The sequence below is a fragment of the Manis pentadactyla genome, chromosome 14 (genome assembly GCF_030020395.1).
Source record: "Manis pentadactyla isolate mManPen7 chromosome 14, mManPen7.hap1, whole genome shotgun sequence".
Classification (NCBI taxonomy): Eukaryota; Metazoa; Chordata; class Mammalia; order Pholidota; family Manidae; genus Manis; species Manis pentadactyla.
The window spans coordinates 6008837-6032036 of NC_080032.1; the positions used below are offsets into that span (position 1 = coordinate 6008837).

General features: G+C 49.6%; 1 protein-coding gene across 2 annotated transcripts in view; it reads right to left on the reverse strand.

Moving 5' to 3' along the window:
- LOC130680825 (immunoglobulin lambda-1 light chain-like) overlaps nt 1-8070 on the reverse strand; it is a 270410-nt gene extending 262340 nt beyond the window's left edge. Inside the window, exons 1-2 of one of the 2 annotated variants that reach the window (XM_057492329.1) lie at nt 8010-8070; nt 7613-7900 (exon numbers count right to left, since the gene is read on the reverse strand). In XM_057492329.1, the coding sequence (XP_057348312.1) occupies nt 7613-7900; nt 8010-8055 (334 nt within the window). In that variant the 5' untranslated portion in view covers nt 8056-8070. Of the gene's footprint in view, nt 1-7609; nt 7901-8009 lie in introns of both variants that reach the window. The other variant, XM_057492327.1, reaches the window with a different exon arrangement.
- Nucleotides 8071-23200: the final 15130 nt, after the last annotated feature.

Here is a 23200-nt window from a genome sequence, read left to right on the forward strand (position 1 = left end):
GACCAGGCGCAGAGCGCCCCACTGCAGGCCTGCTGCCCCCACCCGTCTGCTGCAGACAGCACTGTCTGCCTCAGCACGCGGGTCTCTCTGCAGGTACGCTATGTTCCAGTGAACAAGATTCCCAGTTTTGTCTCAGATTCATCATTAATTCTTTTGTCTTTGATGCTGTTGTAAATGGTTTGATTTTTATGTTTAGTGTCTGGGGGTGGATCGCTAGAATGTACACACAACTCCATTCTGCATGTTGCTACTGAGTCCCGAAGCCCAGATGTAGTTATCAGAGCAGAAGCTTCTTTGAGTTGCTCCTGGACCCTGAGCTGAGCATGACCAGTGTTCCCTTCCCTGTCCTGCCTCCAGTGGAAAGTTTCCCTCAGAGCAGGGGTTTCTGCTGAGACGCAGGACCCAGCTAGACACAGTCAGGTCTCGCCCTCTGAGGACAGTCAGCTGTGGGCTGAGGAAGTGATGCCGGCCGTCACCCGTGAGATAGACCTGGTGTCAGCCAGCGCGGGAGTGACGCCTCGGCCCGGGACTGGGGGGAGGTTTGTGTCCCTTCCTCATGAGTCTGGGGCACTAGTGCGTCGTGGAGCTGCTGGGACATGGAGGACAGTAGTCAGCCTCCTGTTCAGGCCGCAGCCCAGGGACGTGCAGGAGCGCTGCCCCGTGGATGGAGGCATCTGTAGACCTGGAAAACGGCTGAGGACCCCAGATCCCTGATGGTTAAAGGCTGATATGAAACGGAGGACGCCTCCCTGATTCTGCTGCCACCAGCTAATCCATCAGCCACACATCGATGGCGCCACTCAGGGAGCAGGTGAGTGTGGCTGAGGATCCCAGGGATGCAGGTGGGAGGGCGGGGAGCGTGCTCAGGCCGGGGAAGGGAAACCGTAGACGCACACAGGCAGCGCTAACGGCAGGACTGCGGAGGAAGAGCTGGGATTCTGGGCCACAAGGCTGTGAGCGGCTCGGAGCTGCGTGGGTGCCCAGGCCTGACCCTGCCCGACAAGTGAGAGGGGGCAGGAGGAGGAGGGGCGGCCAGGCGGGTGGACACAGCCCTGAGCGCCAAGTTGTGGCTGGTGGCCCTGGCCTCTTTTGTCCCCATCAGGTGCCTGAAAGAGCAGGGGCTGCTCACCTACACGCTCTCCTGCTGGGGATTCTGCTCACCCTGAGCGTGAGCTGAAGTCTGGCCTTAGCTCTTCAGACAGACTGACTAGACACTCCTAGTGACACTCAGACTTTACCTCCTGGGGGTCCCGGGAGGAAGCAGCTGCTGGGACCTTACACAGGCCTGCGAGCAGGAGACCCTTCCCGGCCCAGACAGCACGCAGCTGCCTTGTCCCTGTCAGCAAAGCCAGGCACCAAACCCGCAGCCTGGGGAGTTTAAGGATTGCGCTGCGCGGGTCCCAACAGCGCCGCCTGCTGTCCACTGGACACACTGCAGCTCTGGGTGGAAACAACCCTGGGGCAGGGCGGACATCAGGTCGCTGTCACTCCACAAACACCCGTGGGCCAGGCCACCGCTGCGAGTCAAGTTACGGATATAAATTAATTGTCCGATTTATCAGAGAAGAAATGCTTCCAAAATTAAAATGCCAATGAAAAATCTACCACATAATGGACAGTGACTGTACTGGGGTACGTGGTGGGGACTTGATAATGGGGGGAGTCTAGTAAACGTAATGTTGCTCATGTAATTGTACATTAATGATAGCAAAATAAAAATAAGAAAACAAAACTAAACAACAACAACAAAAATCCACCACATATAACGGTTTAGAGTAGTTACTAAATTTCAGTATTACAAAGATACAACTCTATCACAGTTACAGAAGAGAAGCCCCAAATCAGGAGAGCAGGAAAGTGCTACAACTGAGGGTCACCAGAGAATCAACTGTCTCTCCGACAGCATTAAAAATGACCTTTCGCAGACGCTTCTTTTTCTTCGTGGTCTCATGCTGCCTCAGGTAAATGGAGCAGCACAGCAAGGGTTCCCTGGCCTGAGAGTGTGAGTGCATCCGAGGCGGTATTACGTACTGATTAGGTCGCCATCATCACACTAACAAGTGGCGACATGTCTGTCGGCGGAATCTGAACAAGAGGGACCTCACAGGGAGTGGCGGGGCCTCTGAATCTCACTGTTGGTTGGTGAATTTTGGAGCTGACTGTTTGCCCATTATGATGGGCTGAGGGGTGACATGCAGAGGTGGACGCCCTTGGGCAGAGACTGGAGGACATGCCCATGAACCCCTGGGCAGGAGAACAGAGCTCGGGAGCTCCCTTCCCATTTCCACCCTCCGGCCCTCTCCCCTGACCCCCGAGGGCTGAGCCTCTCTGTGCACCATGTAGGGAGTTTGAGTTGCACTTCCCCATGGGTGTGAGTCACTGTGGAAATACCACCACCCATGTACAGAGCACAGAAATACTCGGCGTCGTCCTCGGGCTGGGCCCCTGTGATGCTGAGGGCGGCTTTGCTCCCAGAGATGGATCCGGAGAAGCGGCCAGGGACGCCCGAGGGGCGGTTGTTCGTGTTGTAGATCAGCGTGCGGGGAGCCCGGCCTGGGGTCTGCTGGAACCAGCTGGGGTAGTTACTTGTCGACACTGAGCCGGAGCCAAGGCCACAGGTGAGTGTGACCGTCCCTCCTGGAGACACTGACAGTGCCGGCTCCTGGGTCACCACAGTCTGAGAATCTGCCCCTGAACCAACAGGAGAGAGATGGAGGTGTTATGGAGACAAGGGTCACCCTGAGGCCCTGCTCTCATGCCCCCCAAGGCTGCAGAGTCCCCACCCCTGACCTGAGCTGTAAGCGAGGACCCCGAGAAGCAGCACCATCCAGGCCATGGTGGGACCCTCACAGGACGTGGCCTCCTCAGGCTCCTGGGCAGCAGGGAGGTGTCCTTGGGGCCTTTTCACGCCTCCCAGACCATTAGGAGGAGAAGGGGCTTCATGCAAATCAGCTTCCTCTCTGTCCCTGCCCAGGGTCACACTGATGTCCCTGGGGGAGAGCCTGAAAGAGGCAGGTGCTGGGGCCTCACAGACCAGTGACTGCACAGCGCCAAGGACGCTGAGTGACAGGGGTGACACCTGTGGCCAATCAGCCCGCACACCCCTGGTGACCTCAATCCCAGTGTCGTGCCTGCAGAGCTGGGGGCTGAATGGGGGACCCTGTCCTCCCCCGCCCTGGGCCTGTAATCTAGACCATCCCGAATCTCACCACCCCAGGGTGCAGTGCCTTCCTTCCGCATGAAATCCCTCCGTGTCTTTGCTGGGGCTGAGCGGTCCCACCTCCCCCAGCAGCGGGTCCCCTGGGAAGTCCCAGGACGCAGGCCAGGGGGATGGTCGGACACGGGTCTCTCACTGGCACACGCCTGGGCCCTGTCCCAGTAACAACAGTGGGGGCTCCAGGGCTGGGGGTGGGGACACACAGAGCTGCCAGGCTTGGGGTGCCACGTCCTTTACTTTTAGAAGCATCAATTATATGGAGGAAATTCAATGTCCTTAAAAGTTTTTAGTTGGAAAAGTGATAGGGTGGTAGAGTTATAAGATTTCTCTGCAAATCAAATATAACAGAAAAGGAACACATGTATCTCAAATCAGAAATAAAATGACAGTGCATCTGTGAAAGCTGGTGTGAGCATCCCGGGCATCGCAGCCCCATTACCCTTTATACTGCGCTTCGCAGCCGCAGGAACGGGAGGGGCGGGCGTGGGAGTTCTCACGTAAGAACGATGCGCAGGGAGATAAAATTTAGCCTGTCTCAGGTGAGGGTAAGGCACACACTGTTCTTCCTCATGTGAGATTGAAATGAGTTGCACTCACACTGGGATCGCTGGTAAATTGTCTATCTAATACAACGTGCGTGGTGACCTTGTCCTCTTCTCACGTGAGGCCAACTCATCAGAGTAGATATTCATGCTAAACTTCATGTCATTGTACAAACACATCTCCCACAGGGTGGCGAAAAAGCGTTAACTCCTATCTACCCAATTTGATGTGAGAAGGTGTATTAACACATTAAAAAAAAGGATTAGGAGGCTGAAAACATAAACAATACCGGTTCCCATAACTCAGTATAAAATATTGAAATAATTGAGAAATACCAGACTAGTAAGAAAGAAGGGAAGGAAGGCAGGTACAGGGCCGATGCACCTACTACACGTCCCACGTGGGCCCACGGGGACCTCACAGTCGGCAGCCAGGGGCCGAGAGCGTGGCCCCAGGACCTTGCCTCAGGGGTTCCCCAGGCACTACAGGTCGTTGCTGCCCGTGGCGTCGGGGGCAGGTCTGGGTGGGATCGGAGCCAGTGTGGCCGCCAGACTGTCAGGCTGAGGCAGGAGCAGCTCCCAGGCCCCCGGGAGCCCCTCGCCTGCAGGAAGGAGGCGGAGCAGCGCCCCCTGCGGGTCCTGAGTGGCGCTGCCTGACCCGGGGAGGAGCCCGCTCTGGGCGGGGCTGCATCTCTGGGGGAAGCTGCGGGAGCAGGTGACCTGGGCTCCAGAGGGCCCCGTGTCCCCTGCGGTGGGTCCTTCACCCCATTCTCTTGTCTCTCGGTGTGTCTGAAAATAGCCCTGGGAGCTCAGAGGCCCCACCATGATTGCAGTCTTGACACCTGCTCAGTGCCTGTCTACCTCCCTTCCCCCAAATTCTAGGCACGTCTTCCACCAGTCGGCACCCCTATACCACCCTCAGCCCAGACCCTCCGTAGTGGGCAGGGGGAGGTTTCCTGAAATTATACAGATTCTACTGGCTCATATGTTGAGTCTTTTGTGAATCTATCAACTATGTTCATAAGTGAGATTGTCCTGTAATGATCAAACCTGACACTGTTCCGGGTGGGCCCACTGATTTGCTAGGAGAGAATGAGTGTAGGCTATATGTTCTGTATTATAATATATATTTTTACTTATTTTAAACAAAACCTCAGACACTGTGACGACAGAATAAGCACCATCTGACACAGGATCCTGGAAGGAGGGTCAGAATTAGCAGAACGAATGTGGTGACGACCACCTGTGCCCAATGGCAAGAAGAAAAGGCAGATTCCCAGCCACTTGTGCTCAGTTCCCCGACAGTCCTGTGTGTCTACGGAAGGGACAGGAGGACCCTGGGCCAGCGCAGTGCAGCCCCAGAGCTCTGCTGACTGCGGCTGATTCGCAGGCACTGGGACAGGCCCTCCCCAGGGGTCTCCTTACAGAGGCCCAGGTAGCCCTGTAGGTGATGTTTCTTCCGACAAATTCATTGTTGTGTGACTGCCTCCTCTTTCCCTGAACCTCAGCCTGGGCCGTGAGGCCCTGACTTGGTGGAGGGTGAAATAGGACACAGAGCTGGGGCACATGGACTTCTAGGGGCCCAGGTGCAGGGAGTCACACCTCAGTGGGGACACTGCCTGCCAAGCGATGCAAAAGCCACTTGAACATTCTCCATCGAGCTGGGCTGGCCCAGACCCCTGAGCTCTCCGAGTCAGTCCCGCTGCGCCCCCAGTCGTCCAGCCCACGTCCCACCACGGCCCTCCTGGGGGACCTTCTGGTTCCTGCAGGGGTGGCTTTCTGCTGGTGCCATAGGCAGCAGAACGGGCAGGTCCCCTCTTGTGTTTGGGGCATAGACAGTAATATTTTCCAGGTCACTAATGATGTCCAGACAACCGAATGACAACCTTCTATTACCAGATATTGAAGGGTTACCTGTTACTAGAATTTCCTTCTCCCTTGTCCCTGGGTTATTACCAGCATAACCGCCTTGAACCAAGCAAGGCACAGGCTCAAGGCGGCACCCCACAGGCTGATGACTCTCCCTGGTTTCCCTCCAAGTCTGATTCATTTGGTCGTTGCTGTGGCTGTTGGGTGCTGTGAGGGTCTCCTGTTGGGTCCCCCGGCTCACGTTGCACGTGGCCTAGTTTCTGTGCCTGTGTTTGCTGTGAGACAATAATATCCCCGCGGAGAACATGTCCTCATTACCTCTGCAGTTTCTCATTTGCCCAACCACGTTATCCTGGAAATACTTATTTTCTTTCTCTCTGCTAAATTATTCTTACTCTCCTTTTAAAAAATGTTCTCATTATGATGTAACAGGATGTCAGTATGAAGGGCCTGTCATCCCATTTTAGGGCTTCTTACTCCATTTCTGGCCCCACATCCCTCATGGCCTGGTCTCCACTTTGCTGTAGCCTTGATAAAGTTCATTTGTGGAGAGACCAATGGATTGAATAGGCCTGGAATGTGTAAGTTCTAGGTTCAAAGGAACTGATATTTATCCAGTTTCCTCCCAATGAAAGACACAGAGGGAAAAATGTGAGAGGTCAGAGGGGGTCAAGTGGAGAGAATAGGAGCTGGCAGGTCTGAGGGCCTTGTTCTCACGGGAGAGGGTCTCCCAGCGCCTGGAGAAGGGGGCCCCTGAGAGACAAAGCCAGGGAAAGGGAGGGCCCAGCTTCCGGAAGGGGTCTGGGGCCAGGGAAGGAGCAGCAGAGCCGGGCAGAGCAGAGCCACGCACGTGGGGGTGGAGGGCCACCTCGTCTGATGCCCTGGCGAGCGCCCCTGGGCCCTGAGGCGCCCTCTGCGTCTGCCAGGTTCAGTTCGTGGGCAAGGTGGGGAGAGGGGCTCCGCCACCCAGGTGAGGAGAGCAGACCTGCAGCGGAGCCCAGTCCCTCTCTGCCCCTCCAGGCCGTGACCTCTGGGTGGAGGATCTGACGCAGGATAGATGCCCAGTTAGACTGGAATCTCGGATAGACTCCATTCCCCAGGGGCAGTTACCTAGAAGGTTCTTGTGTATTTCTCTCAACTCAAACTGACCTGACTTTGCAGTGCTTCCATTGGCTGCACCTGGTGGCCCGTCCCCAGGTCACACACACACCCTCCCCATAGTGGGTTTCCCTCCCCACAGTGAGAGTGATGGCAGAGGGGTCGTCGGGAATAAATAGGGTTGCACACCTGAGCACATAAACAACAGCAGCTGCTGTCCCTGCAAACCCTCATGAGGGTCCCCGTGTGTCACTGTCACCATCCACTCCGGGGACGACAACAGGCCAGGACAGGCTGCAGAGGGAGGCGACCCTTCACGAGTCCTCATGTGGCACTGTGGCCATGTGTTACCTACTGTCATCAAAAATAATGACACATTCTTATTCAGTCTCCGGGAAGGACCTGGGCCCTTGGCACCGGCAGGAGCCACAGACCGAGCTTGAGCAGGAGCTGCTGGGCGCCCCTCCCGGCTGGTGAGGACGGGGTGCTGGGCTCCTCCCAGGGCTGGAGCTCTGTGCACTCCGACCCAGCTGTCCAGGCCTGGACACACCCTGCACAACCCTGATGAGTCCTGGTGCTGACACAGTGGAGCCTGTGGCCCTGCTCCTGCCCTGACCGGTCATGGCCTCTGTCCCCAGGGCAGCCTCCCCTGGACCCAGTAAGTTCTGCTCAATTGGGGATAATCACACAGTGTGTCATTACGAAGGGCACATTGTGGGGGCAAAATAAGGGTGTGGACAGACGGTCCTGACAACATTCTGTGCGGTGGGTCTCATAACCCAGGTTACACCAAAAAAACAAGGAAGCAGCTGACGTGGCAGAGGACGGGGCTGCGCAGAAGGTTTTGGTCCCCCTTCCCCACAGGCCTGAAGCACTGTGACACCACCAAGGGTGTTGTCCCATGATGAGCAGTAATAGTCGGCCTCGTCCTCAGCCTGCAGCCCAGTGATGGTCAGGGAGCCGGAGCTGCCAGTCATGGAGCCAGAGAATCGGTCCGGGACCCCCGAGGCTCTGTCACTGTCATCATAGATGAGGAGTCTGGGGGCCGATCCTGGGAGCTGCTGGTACCACTGCACGTAACTACCAGGGATATTGGAGCAGGGGATGGTGACCCTCTGGCCCGGGGACCCTGACACCGATGGGGGCTGAGTCAGCCCAGACTGGGCCCAGGACCCTGCAAGCGGGAGACACACAGAGAAGGTGAAGCTGGGGTCTGGGGACAAGAGGAGGAGGCAGGGCCCCCATGTCCCCCCAGACCCATCCCTGTCCCCTTGTCCTGTCACCTGTGCACTGAGCCAGGAGGGTGTGGAGCAGAGGGGCCCAGGCCATGGTGGAGTCTTCCCGAGTCCTGCCTTCTGTGGCCCCGACTCTGGAGCAGAGCTTCCCCCAGCCTCCCCCTTCCCCTCTTGATGCTCTGAGAGGGGGCGGGGCCGCTCATGCAAATGTGGCCCCCCAGGACCCTGACCCTCCCTGGGCCCAGGGTCAGGCCCCTGTGCCTGAGGAGCTCAGGCGGAGGCGGGGCGGGGCTGTGTGGGGCCCTGGGGAGGGCAGGTCACAGCTGGGAGCCCTGAGCAGAGGGCACAGGGTGTGCCAGGTGGCAGGGCCCATCTCTACCCTCCCAGACCGCTCAGGATGGTTTCCGAGCGCCCCCTGGTGTCCAGGCCCAGACACACCACGTGGACATGGTGCCCAGAGCCCAGCAGAGACAGCCCCTCCCCCGCCGCTCTGGCCACTGCCCCTGCATCAGGCCCATGCCTGGAGGGCCCTGGGAGGAACCACTTGCTCTCACCACACAAACGCCCCTGCTCAGGGGCCTCTGCCACGCAGGGAGGACACAGCTGCCGAGTCCCGGTCAGTGAGCGCAGGGCTCAGCTTTCTGGTCCAGGCTCCTTGTGGAGAAGGGTCCCCTCACTGTGCAGCTGTGTAGGGACCACAAAGATGTTCCCACACCCCTCCTTGAGGGTGATATGTGAAAAAAAACGAAGAATGAAAAAAATTATCCCACAGATAATGTTTATGATACATAAATATAGTACATACTTTACTAATAAGATACAGACTTTGCGCTAGTTGTAAATCAATTAGTAAACTGACCAGGTTTAATAGAAAATGTTATGGAACTACTCTGTAAATGACAGAAGATAGACTTTTTCCCATGAGGAAAAACCCTTCAGCATCAGCTCTTGTTGTTTCCTCCCTATATTTTTCCCATTATTTAAAAGAATGAAAATTTTTTAGTGTTTTAAGAAAGGAGTTATATAGAGATAATTACATCTCTCAAATACATTACATGAATAAAAAATTGTAGACCTATAATATGAAATATCTATATACAACTTTGAATGAAATAAAAAACGTCTCTATACCATATTAATAAAATGGTACAGTATTACCAAGTGTCATTAATTCCAATGATACAGGTTGGGTTCCATATGAAGAATTATTCAGTATAGCCCATCATATTAACAAATGAATAGAAATGATCACACCATTTCAATTTCTGATCAATTGTCATCAAATTCCTGCAAGAGCTTTTAACTGAATTTAACACAAATTCCTAATATAAAAGTCACATATAAATATGAACAAACAGGAAGTTTGACAATGTGTTGAAACATACTCTCTCACTCCGGTCCATATAATCCAATCTGGGGCCTGAATCTACGTGCGTGGAGTGCGGAAGGGGAGGATTTCCTCAAAGATCAGGGACAGCATAGTGACGCTTCATTCCGTTATAATTCCACATTCAGCAAGTATAAGAAAATGTAATTGAAGAAGAAAAATCAGTGCTTAGGATTTAGCACTAATGGGAAAGTACAAGGGGTCCTTCTTAAAGGTCTCAATGCATGTTCTGTCCTTAGATAGGCCTGTAATGGTGCAGGGTGACAACAGAGATGTCACCAGTGAGTGGTCACTCACTGCGACTAGGACTCATAACAGTTAGTGGCAGAGGCACGATGGGTGGAAGAAGGGGAGTTGAGTGGAGGTCCCGGCCACCTGCCCAGGGGTGAAGGGCATGCTGCCAGGTGTTAGCAGCTGTCCCAGGTCTGAAGGAATCCCTGCCTCCCACTCAGGCTGCCTCCTAAGTGGTGTCAGTCACCACATTTGTGGGGTTTCTGTCTCGACACAGAATCACCCACCTTTCAGAGATCTCCAGTGCAGAAATGGTGACCAGCTGCCCTAGTGACCCAGGCCCTGGGACAGAGGGATGTGATGGGGTGTCACTGCACCTGCTGTCTGTGGAAATGAGAAGAAGGCCGTGACGACAGGGACCCTTGGCCCCACGACCCAGCAAAGGCTCCCTGTGTAGGGGCTGAAAGAGAAAGACTCCAGGACACCGTGGGGACACCACAGAGCTCTGTCTGCGGAGGTTCTATGTTGGCGGGGGCATCTCTGCCCACAAGCTGCATCTCCTCCCCTGGGCTGACTTTCCCAGGAGCCTGTAAAACTTTCAAATATCTTTTATGTCTGCCAGCAGAGAAATTAAAAATTTCATGGAAGAAGACATACAATGAACTGAGCCATCATCTGCTAATGGTTTTTCATGTATTTGCCAACATTCTTCTTGTGTGTGTTTCCCCATTTCTGAAGATAATGCATATTTCAGACTGGAAATTTTAGCCTACTGCAGAAAGTCTTCCAAGTCAAACTTCTTAGATACACTGGAGGCGGTACAGGAGTTTCCATGAGCTTGGCCTCTTTGCATGAAGCCAGATCCCAAGGGAAACATCTTCAGCAGAGTGACCCAAAAGATTCCAGGGTGATCAAAAGAGAGTGCGCACAATGAACCAATGGGATTGCATCAAACCAGAAAGCTTCCGTACAGCAAAGGACACCATCAGCAGAACCGAAAGGCATCCTACTGTGTGTGAGAATATATTCGTAAATGACATTTCCGATAAGAGATTAACATTCAAAATATATAAAGAACTCACATGCCTGAACACCCAGAAAGCGAATAATCCAATTTAAAAATGGGCAGAGGATCTGAACAAACACTTCTCCAGAGAAGAAATTCAGATGGCCAACAGGCACATGAAAAGATGCTCCACATCGCTAATCATCAACGAAATGGAAATTAAAAATACAATGAGATATCACCTCAAGCCAGTTAGGATGGCCAACATTCAAAAGACAAGGGAACAACAAATGCTGGTGAGGATGCGGAGAAAGGGGAACCCTGCTACACTGCTGGGGGGAATGTAAATTAGTTCAACCATATGGAAAGCAGTATGGAGGTTTCTCAAAAAACTAAAAATAGAAATACCATTAAACCCAGGAATCCCACTCCTAGGAATTTTGTTTCCCAAAAAAAACAAGATCCCTGATTCACTAAGACATATGCACCCCTATGTTTATCGCAGCGCTATTTACAATAACCAAGAAATGGAAGCAACCTACTTGTCCATCAGTAGATGAATGGATAAAGAAGATGTGGTACATATACACAGTGGGATATTATTCAGCCATAAGAAGAAAAGAAATCCTATCATTTGCAACAACATGGATGGAGCTAGAGCGTATTATGCTCAGTGAAATAAGCCAGGCGGAGAAAGACGAGTACGAAATGATTTCCCTCATTTGTGGAGTATAACAATGAACCAAACTTAAGAAACGAAACAACAGCCGACTCACAGACTCCGAGAAGGGATTAGCAGTTACCAAAGGGAAGAGGATGAGGAGGGTTGGTGAGGAGGGAGGGAGAGGGGATTAAGGGGCATTATGATTGGCACACATAATGTAGGGGGGGCACCAGGAAGGCATAGCACAGAGAAGACAAGTAGTGTCTCTATAGCATCTTACTATGCTGATGGGCAGTGACAGCAGTGGTGTGGGGGGCTGGATAATGTGAGTGAGTGTAATAACCACAATGGTGCTCATGTGAAACCTTTATAAGATTGCATATCAATGATACCTTAATAAAAAATTAAATAAATAAAAATAACAGTAACGCACTGATATTGGTGTATTAATAGTAACAAATACCACAAGAATGGAAGATGTTAGTAGCAGGCACTACTGTGGAGGGAGCCTGTGAGAACCTTATTGTCTGCCTTTCTTTGTTGTTGTTGTTAATCTAAAATCTTTCTCAACTACAAACTCAATTTAAGAATCAGATGGCAGCAGTACATCAGAGAGAGGTCCATGGCAGCTAAGGTTCAACAATCAGCTAATGCTTAAGTATTTGTTTGAGGCATGGTTTACTATTCCTGAGAACAATGATCTATAAAGGGATCTTTTTGTGATTGAAGCCCTACAGACAGACTTAGTAAATTAAAGTTTTCATCCATGAATAAACAAGGCTATGGCTTAGCATTCTGGTTTTGTCTTACAGGATCCTGAAAGCATTACAATCATTATTCTAAAACCCACATGCGCACTGAACTTCCACAGCACCTGGGATGGACTCCTGCCTGGGGTGTCTGGGCTTGGGCAGGATGCCCATTGTTCTGGCCCACTGCTGGCTTTGGGGTCCATCTCCTTAAACAAGGGACAAGAGACACTTTGTTGGAGGTAAATTCCCTCAACTTTTGCTTATCTGGAAATTGTTTAATCCCTGTTTTGAATTTAAATGATAATCTTGCCAGAGAGAGTATTCTTGGTTTGAGACCCTTCTGTTCCATTGCATTAAATATATCATGCCATCCCTTCTGGCCTGTAAGGTTTCTATTGAGAAGTCTGATGATAGTCTGATGGGTTCTCCTTTGTATGTGATCTTTTTCTCTCTCTCTGGCTGCTTTTAATACTCTGTCCTTGTCCTTGATTGTTGCCATTTTAATTATTATATATCTTGGTGTTGTCTTCTTTGGGTTCCTTGTGTTGGGAGATCTGTGCACCTCCATGGCCTGAAAGACTATTTCCTTCCCCAGATTGGGGAAGTTTTCAGCAATTATATCCTCAAATACATTTTCACCCCTTTTTTTCTCTCTTCTCCTGGTATCACTTTTATGCGAATATTGTTCTGTTTGGATTGGTCACACAGTTGTCTTAATATTCTTTCATTCCTAGGTATCCTTTCTTCTCTCTGTGCCTCATCTTCTTTGTATTCCTGTTCCCTCATTTCTATTTCACTTACTGTGTCCTCTACCTCATCTAATCTGCTTTTAAATTCCTCCAATGTATGTTTCATTTCAGATACTGTATTTTTCAAAGTTTCTCTTTCTTGACGTCCTCCCTGAAGTCTTGAATATTTTTCTGTACCTCTGTTAGTATGTTTATGATTTTTATTTTGAAATCCTTATCAGGAAGATTGGTGATTTCAGTTTAACTTAGCCCTCTTTGTGGAGTTTGAGGCATTTGGGTTTGTACCAGATCCTTTTGCTGTTCCTTCCATATTTCTAATGATGACTATGGAATAACATTGTGTAGGTGGCCCCATTTAGTGCTCAGAAACTCTACTCTCTGGAGCTGCCCAGTCCCCGGAGGGATGGTGGGGGTTGCAGGTGCACAGTGCCAGTGCCCGCTGGGAGGAAATAGCTCTTTCCTGCTTCCAAGGTGCAGTTCCTGCCTCCACTGCCAGGGCCAGTGGGCGGGGCATGCAGGGAGGATACTCTGTGCTACATCCCTGTAGCTGCAGTAGGCAGGGCTGCCCTCTGGCTGGCCTGGTGCAAAGGTGGGGTCAGCAGGTGTGTGAACCCAAGCTGGCCGGGCGGAACGAGTGGCAGGCTGCGCCTCATGGGTGTGGGGGTCATGGCGCTGTGTTGCCAGCCAGAGGGATGGAGCGCGTGAAGCTCCTGAAAGTTCCCAACCTACTGGGCTGAGTGTGCTGGGACGATTCTGTCCACCTGTCCTTTCTCCTGAGCAGCAAGCTCTGTGTAGTACTTGCCCCTCTAGCAGCCCTCTCGCTGTTGGGAAGTCCTTCAAAGTGCCCCCCTTTCTCTTGTCCCAGAGCAGCTGGTTGTGGGTACCTGTTCTCCACAAGCAGCTGCAATTTCAGTCTCTGAGTATTCTGCCCGTCTCTGCTTTCCAACCTCTCTAATCTCCAGAGCACCATGTAATGTGGGCTGTGCTCCCTGAGCAGATCTCCAGGGCTGGGTGTTTCGCAGTCCTGGGCTTCTACCCCCTCCCCACCTCCTTTCTCTTCATCCTGTCGGTGAGCTGGGGATGGGGGAGGGCTTGGGTCCCGCCTGGTCATGGCTGTGCTCCTTTAGCCTTTTCTGTGGGGTCTTCTCTTTTCCAGAGACACAGGCCACCTGTTGCAATCTTCTTTCCTGTTGTTCTTTCAGGATTAGTTGTATTTGCTGTATTTTCTTGTTGTATGTGGCTGTGGGAGGAGGTTTCTGTATTACTTCTCATGCCGCCATCTTGTTTTTATGTTTTTAGTGACGTTTAGTTGACACCCAGCTTAAATTAGTTTCAAGTATAGAACACAGTAGTTCACCAGTTACCCACATTATTAAATCCTCACTCCCTCTAGTGCAGTTACTATCTACCAACATAAAAGACGTTACAGTATCATTGGCTCTATTCTCCTTGCTGTCCCACCATCCCCATGAACAACTTACATTATGATTGAACATTTTTGTGCCCCTTTTTCTCCCTCACCCCACTACCCATCCCAACACGTCCCTCACATGATCCACAAATTGCTTCTCAGTGTCTGTGAGTCTACTGCTATTTTATTCATTTTGTTTGTTTAGTCTTCAGATTCCACAAATAAGTGAAATCATATGGTGTTTGTCTTTCTCCAGCTGGGTTATTTCACTGAGCATAATACCTTCTGGTTACATCTATGTTGTTGCAAGTGGCAGGGTTTCTTTTCTATGGCTGAATAGTACTCCATAGTGAATATGTACCCCATCTTCTTTATTCATTCATCTATTGATGGACATTATCGTTGCTTCCATATCTTTTCTACTGTAAATGATGTGGCAATAAATATAGGGGCACATATATCCTTTTGAATGAGGGATTTTGTCTTCGTAGTGTAAATTCCTTGAAGTTGAATTACTGGGTCAAATGGTCAAATGGTGTTTCTATTTGTAGTGTTTTAAGGAACCTCCATACTGGTTTTGACAGTGGCTGTACCAATACACATTCCCACCAACTGGGCAGGAGAGCTTCTTTTTCTCCACATCCTCCGCAGGACTTCTTATTTCTTGGCTTTTGGATAGTGGCCTTTCTAAGTGTTGTGAGGTGCTGTCTCATTGTGGTTTTCATTTATATTTCCTTGATAATTAGCAATGTGGAGTATTTTTTACGTACCTGTTGTCCATCTGAATTTCTTATTTGGGAAAATTTCGATGTAGCTCTCCCCATTTTTAAATCAGGTTGTTTGTTTTGTGGTGTTGAGTTGTATTAGTTATTTATATAAGTTAGATGTTAACCCCTTATCAAATAAATCATTTATGATATGCATTACTTGGAACTAAATTCCATAATTTTTATTAGGAGTTGCTGCCTCTGTTGTACATTTCTGTGGCCTTTGACGGCTGTATTCTGTCATGTCTCCACAATTACGGAGCCGTACAGAAGAGTTTTACCATCCTGACAGCAGCCTGTGCGTCACCTAGAAATCCCTCTCCCATTTCCCTGTCGGCCACGGCAACCACTGACCTCTGTACCGCCTACATCGCTTGTCTTTTCCACATTGTGCTGTAGCATGATTCACAGAGCAGATAGCTGTTCACAGCTGTCCACTGTGAGTCTCTCATCCATTGACCCTGATTTGAAGGGCTTCACAAATAGCAATGTCAGCTTATTAGCCATACGGGAAGAAAATTTTCCTTGACACAGATTTTCCGGTTTTGGATTAAGAATTTCCTGTTGGCAATCAATATGGACCTAAGTGGCAGCTCTTTGGGCAAATGCTCATGACTTTCTCACTAGTGTGTTGGCCATTTTCTTTGGGGGTCTTTGATGAGACGACACTTTCTCATCTCGTTTCCTAAAGTCACCAAGAGAACAATTCCAAATATCCTGGATCTTGGAGTCGGGCATGTCCAGGACAGAGTCCCTGGGCAGCGGGGCCAGGGAGGCACTGCTCCTCTCTGGGCCCACGGCTCCCACCATGCACTCTGTCTACGGAGCTAGTGTGGTAATGGGGTTGTTGTGAAGGGCAAATGATTCCCAAGGAGCTAAGATCATATCAGGCACAGAAAATTCACTCAATATGTGGGGATGGTGGACATCAATAGTATGTGGAGATGACATCCACATGTCCCTCTGATACCATTGCAGTCACAGGCTGGTGGCCAGCACTCCCCAGGTCGGCTGGGTTGGGTGATTGAACAATGAATAAGTAGGAGACAGTGACAGAGTGACCACAGTCATTCTCCTAACGTTCTCATCAGAGAATAATGTGATGGTGGAGGTTGACAAAGAGACATAATGCGCAGGAATCAGGAGACAGTAGGTAGGATGGCAGTATCCGAGGAAAACAGAGAGGAAGGAAATGCCAGGCAGAGAAAACCCTGGATTTCTTGAATGCTTTGTTGGAGAGACTGGGAGAGCCATCCATCCTTCCAACTGGTGACCAGAAAGAGTCCCCAGTAGCTTCTGGTCCCACTATGCATTGCCCAGGAGGAGTGTCAGGGCTCTGGAGAGGACCGTGGAGGTGAGGACAGAGTTGTTCCCTGAGACTGGCCCACGTGACGCCAAGAGCAGCAGGACCCTGAGTCCTCAGCTCAGCGCTCACTGTCCCCTTCTTCCCAAGGCCACTCCACCAGCGTCCCCGCCCAGTCCACGCAGCGCCTGGTGTCCGGAGCCGGAGGGTTACAGTGCATAGACGGCCATCAGCCGCTAATGTGTTTCCTTTTCCCGTCCCCTTCATTCCTTTTCCTGCACTCCTCTTTGCTGCTCTTCCCCATCCCTCTTTCCCTCTTTGTGTCATTCGCAACCTGAAGGACCTGGTCTCCTCTGGGCACCTGAGGTCCCTGCATCTCGAGTGTCTCTAGAACCTCTCCAGCCCTCCTCACGCACTCTCCCAGTTCTGCCCCGGGGTCTGCCCCCCAGGCTGCTTCACCCATGGTATCCCACGGTCCCAGTGGGGTGGGCAGACTGCAGTGCCGCACGACCCAGGAGCTGGTCCACACCCTGATGGGTGGGCTGTGATTTCTGGGTCTGCTGTGAGCTCCCCTTGCTGCTGACTCCTGCCCAGGGAGGCTCAGGTCACATGGGATTGTTCTTCTTCCAGGAGTCAAGACTTCCATCAGGAGTCTGAATCTTGTCCTGGATTCAAAAGAAGCTCTCCAGGAAGTAAAAGGAGATGAAGCAGAAGAAGAGGAGAAAATGTGTGATGACCGGGGAGGAGGAGCAGAAGACACATAGTGAACACAGACTCCACACCTCCCTCAACTTTCATCCCGAAACTTTGGGAAAACCTGCAAACCTGAGGCAAACAATAGCATGGCCAATATTGTCTGTGCACGTGGAGACAATGGGATGACTAACATCCGGCAGGCAAGTGAAGGAGGCCCTGGGAACACCTTCCCCAGGACTGGAGCCCCTTTCCGCGTGGGCCGCAAAGGCTGCAAGGCTGCATCCCCCAGTGGCCATGTCCATCAGGCACAAGGGTCTGTGGGTGCCGGGAGGGCCGCCATGTGCATGAATCCACGAGGTGGAGCTCACTTTACATTCCTGTGAAGAACGCCCCTGAGCGCTCAGCATCACAGCCCTGAAGGGCCCAAGCTACCCTCCCAAGCCTCTCAGGGTGATCAGGGTGCTCCCCAGCCAGTCGGTGGATGGGGCAGATGGGCTGAGCTGGGCCCGACCTCCCCGTCTGCAGGCCTCCTGGTAAAGGGTGAAGAGGACAGGGGCCCAGAGCTGCCCCTCCCCTGTGAGCAGGCCGCTCCCCTGGCCCAGCTCCACGTCCTGCAGGTGCGTAGGAGGCAGTGGTGTCTGTGGGACGAGGCGCGGGACCCAAGCCTGGGTGGCAGGTGCCCGAATCCTGGGTCCCTGAGCCTCTGAGGAGCCCTGTGAGTGGTTTGGGGTCAGCACTCGGCACTTGTTCTCCACCTGAAGCTCCCAGCGCTTTTCCTGCATCTGCCAAAATCATACTAGAAATAAAGGATTTGAGGAGACTCCATTCAATGCTAACATGGGGGGGGATGCTGAAGGGGAAGGATGAGCATTAGGTATGTTTTATTTTTTGAATTTATTAAGAAAAACAATGATACTGGTTTTATGGCATATTTACAACGATGTCTTCTATCAAGTGCCCACACTAGAATATGCCACTGCCGGATGATTCGTGGTTTCAGTACTGCAGCATAGTGACAGTCCTTTCACTGGGACGCAGGGGCAAAGACTGGTGTTGGCTTTAGAAAGCACAAGGGCTTTAGGGGAAAGGAAAACACCCATGAGGCCTTCCCTGCAGATGCAGGTCCCATGACCCGGTTGTGCCGAATGGAGGGGTGGAGGGGCAGTGTCATCCCTCCCCCCCGGGTCATCAGAGGTCATTCCCCTCCCAGTGCCCAGGGTCGTGGACTCTGTCATTTCGTCTTGGAGCCCAGTGTCCTCCCCACTGCCCTGCCTCCGGTTGATTGCCCAGGCGCCCGGCCACTTACAGGCTGCCCGGTGAGACGTGCAGGTGACATTGCGCTTGTAGGACATTCAGAGGCTTCCTGGTGACAGACAGCACCCTCAGCAAAGACCAGGCCATGGGCTCCGTGCTGTGCTGAGCTGATCTGCCCCCGGGGCTGTCAGGCGCCCAAGCCTACTGTCCAGAGCCTGAGATGTCTTCTGGGTTTCCCACAAAGCCCCCTGCTAGTGACCCCACAGCTGTGCTCACCCTGGGCAGGCCAGGAAGGGAAGTCCTCGGCCTGGGCCTGGGAGGTGAACTCTATGAAGTTGGGACAGTTAAGAAAGGTCATGACCTTTATAGAATATCAAAGAGCGAACGCCGCTCACCTCTGTTCCTCTGCCTGCCTGGCAGCTCATGTGGTATCAGGGACTTAAGGTCTCAGCATAAAGAGAACTGACTTTTAAGATATTTACAAATTTCCTGTTGCAGGTTTTTTTTTTTTTTTTTTTATTGAAGGGTAGTTGACAACAGCATTGCATTACATTAGTTTCAGGTGTACAACACAGCGACTCAACATTTATATACATGATATTTCTAGGTACCAGGTATCACCATACCAAGTTGTTACAATATTTTGACTATATTCCTTATGCTATACATTACATCCCAGTTACTTATTTATTTTACAATTGGAAGTGTGTTTATATATATATATATATATATATATATATATATATATATATATATATATATATATAGTGAGGGCATCTCTCATATTTATTGATCAAATAGTTGTTAACCACAATAAATTTCTGTATAGGGGGGTCAATACTCAATGCACAATCATTAATCCACCCCAAGCCTAATTTTCGTCAGTCTCCAATCTTCTGATGCATAACGAACAAATTCTTACATGGAGTACAAATTCTTACATAGTGAATAAGTTACATGGTGAACAGTGCAAGGGCAGTCATCACAGAAGCTTTCGGTTTTGTTCATGCATTATGAACTATACACAGTTCAATTATGAATATTCATTTGATTTTTAAACTTGATTTATATGTGGATACCACATTTCTCTATTATTATTATTTTTAATAAAATGCTGAAGTGGTAGGTAGATACGAGATAAAGGTAGAAAACAGAGTTTAGTGTTGTAAGAGAGCAAATGTAGATGATCAGGTGTGTGCCTGTAGACTGTGTGTTAATCCGAGCTAGACGAGGGCAATAAACATCCATGTATGCAGAAGATTTCTCTCAGAACATGAGGGGGGAGGTTCTAAGCCTCACCTCTGCTGCTCCCCATTTTCTCACCAGATGGCCCCCTGCGACTGTGCCTGTCTTAGGTTGTTCCTCCCTTGAGGAATCTTACCCGTCTCTGGCTAACCAGTCATCTTCCGGGGCCATACAGGGAAATGTTAAGTTGGTAAGTGAGAGAGAAGCCTTATCGTTTGAAAAGGTTAGCTTTTTACTTCTTTGCATATTTATGCCCTGTGGCTTCTATGCCCAGCTTTTGTCTTGAGGTGTCTTTACCACTTGGAAGAATTATGATACTCGGTAAATTCGACATGTGGCACGAGTTCTATTTAAAGGTTGTGATTAGGTAGGAAGAAGAAAAGCTATAGAAGTAGCAGGCAGAAGAAAACCTGGGAAGATTGATTATTTCTTTGACATATCTTCTTGTAGAGTAACTTCAGCATGGATAGGTTTTAAACGACTAATTAAATTGTGCACACACATTAACATAATAGGAATATAGTTACCTAACCAAAGCATACCTGTAATTACCAGCCATCTCCAGTGAAACCAAGAAAACCAGTTAGGCACCTTAGGCATTTGTGAAAACTTATCTATGATATGGTGGATATTGTCCGACTGAACTTAAACAGTCTGAGAGAATTCAGATAAACTAGAACAACCCATTCCTGGGGACTGTTCATATCCCGTATGTTCTTTTAACGATAAATAGTCTGTGGTTGTAAGATTTTGGAGCGCTACAATTTGCACTTCTCCTAATTCTTGGTTGAGTTCCAACAGTATAGATCCAGTCAGATTTGTTGTTTTACTGTATGCACAGGCCAGCTTAGATATCTCCTTCATCATTCCCATGGCAAGTCCAGGAACTGGTGGGATGAGTGCATCTACAGCTGTAGCAGTGCGTGGATCTTTGTTGAAGTTTTTTTTTTTTTTTTTTTTTTTTTCTGATCATCTTCTGGCATGAGTCTTCCCGAGAGTGCTGATGTTGGAAGTTCTTTTTCATATCGTATCTTAGTTCATTTTCGGGGTAGCCAAATTAGGCTTTGATCCTCTGTATAAACACAAACAGACCCTTTGCCTACACTTTTATATGTCCTTTATATCATTGTGTAGAACTCATTAGAGGTCACCACATAGGAACTGCATTTTTTTTTTTTAATCATTAATCTACACTTACATGACGAATACTTTGTTTACTAGGCTCTCCCCTATACCAGGTCCCCCCTATATACTCCTTTACAGTCACTGTCCATCAGCGTAGCAACCTGTTGTAGAATCACTACTTGTCTTCTCTGTGTTGTACAGCCCTCCCCTTTCTCCCACCCCGCTATGGATGCTAATCTTAATACCCCCTTACTTCTCCCCCCCTTATCCCTCCCTACCCACCCATCCTCCCCAGTCCCTTTCCCTTTGGTACCTGTTAGTCCATTCTTGAGTTCTGTGATTCTGCTGCTGTTTTGTTCCTTTAGTTTTTCCTTTGTTCTTATATTCCACAGATGAGTGAAATCATTTGGTATTTCTCTTTCTCTGCTTGGCTTGTTTCACTGAGCAAAATACCCTCCAGCTCCATCCATGTTGCTGCAAATGGTTGGATTTGCCCTTTTCTTATGGCTGAGTAGTATTCCATTGTGTATATGTACCACATCTTCTTTATCCATTCATCTATCGATGGACATTTAGGTTGCTTCCAATTCTTGGCTATTGTAAATAGTGCTGCGATAAACATAGGGGTGCACTGATCTTTCTCATACTTGATTGCTGCATTCTTAGGGTAAATTCCTAGGAGTGGAATTCCTGGGTCAAATGGTAAGTCTGTTTTGAGCATTTTGATGTACCTCCATACTGCTTTCCACAATGGTTGAACAAGTTTACATTCCCACCAGCAGTGTAGGAGGGTTCCCCTTTCTCCACAGCCTCGCCAACATTTGTTGTTGTTTGTCTTTTGGATGGCAGCCATCCTTACTGGTGTGAGGTGATACCTCATTGTAGTTTTAATTTGCATTTCTCTGATAATTAGCGATGTGGAGCATCTTTTCATGTGTCTGTTGGCCATCTGTATTTCTTTTTTGGAGAACCGTCTGTTCAGTTCCTTTGCCCATTTTTTAATTGGGTTATTTGTTTTTTGTTTGTTGAGGCATATGAGCTCTTTATATATTCTGGACGTCAAGCCTTTATCGGATGTGTCATTTTCAAAGATATTCTCCCATACTGTCGGGTTCCCTTTTGTTCTATTGATGGTGTCTTTTGCTGTACAGAAGCTTTTCAGCTTAATATAGTCCCACTTGTTCATTTTTGCTGTTGTTTTCCTTGCCCGGGGAGATATGTTCAAGAAGAGGTCACTCATGTTTATGTCTAAGAGGTTTGTGCCTATGTTTTCTTCCAAGAGTTTAATGGTTTCATGACTTACATTCAGGTCTTTGATCCATTTTGAGTTTACTTTTGTATATGGGGTTAGACGATGGTCCAGTTTCATTCTCCTACATGTAGCTGTCCAGTTTTGCCAGCACCATCTGTTGAAGAGACTGTCATTTCGCCATTGTATGTCCATGGCTCCTTTATCAAATATTAATTGACCATATATGTCTGAGTTAATGTCTGGATTGTCTAGTCTGTTCCATTGGTCTGTGGCTCTGTTCTTGTGCCAGTACCAAATTCTGTTGCAGGTTTTTACATAAGACAATATGTTTAAATTCCAATGTTTTCAAAACATTTTATATAACATCAAATAAATGTATAGAAAACCACCCAAACATGATCAGCAGTAACCACTTATTCCACGGCAATCACCCTCGTGACTACCAGTTAGGTCGCTCCCTCTCTCAGTGACACTCATTAGTCTCCCTTGTACATGTGACTGCCAGTCCCATACTGAATTGTCCCTATGGTGGTGTCTTTCCAGACATTTCATTGTGTGATGTTTGTCACTTCATCCAGAAAGAATCATGAGAATAGTACTATTTACTCTATTATATAAAACATGACACGTTGATGTTACTGCTTTGCAATGTGTAAGTTTACCGTCTTAGGTCCCATTATCACCCTAGTTACATTTCATATGGAAGTGTTATTTTTAATGAAAAATCATTATGCTGCTTTGAACTGCACACCCACCCCTATTTCTTACACCAGGGAGTCTACATTTTGATTTTCCACCGAGCTCCACAGAGTTCCCACTCAGCCCTGCAAATATTAAAAAGTCCCCAGTCCTTCCCCAGGATGACTCTAGTGAGGTGACCCAGAGTAGGGGCTAGCAGAGGGGCCTTGTGTCAGCCTCACAGAAGCCTCGGGTTAACCCCAGCAGCTGAGAGAGGTCATGCCCTGCTGGACCCCAACCTTCTGAGGTGCCCAGGCAGCCAGGGGATCAATCACTGTCCCTACGTGTGTAATGTGATCATAAGAGATGAGGATTTGGAGCCCCTTTCTGGAATCTATTGGTCCCAGGACACACACTGGACACCTGATGTGCCCTGACTGAGACACACCTGGATTCTGTGTCCCTGATTCTGCCCTGAAACATCATGGCCTCTGACCTCAGTGCAGCCTGGCCCTGGGCCCAGGAATTGCTGTTTGGTTTGAGAAAATCGCACAGTGTGTTCCTGCCAAACAGGCAGGGGTGGCACATCTAGGAGGGTGTGGGAAGACATTCTAGACTGTTCCCTGTGTGGATATTAAACCCCAGTTTAAGGATGAAGACAAGAGGCAGTGGACTTGGCGAGGGATGGGGCTGCACGGGGCCAGCCCAGTGCTGGGGAA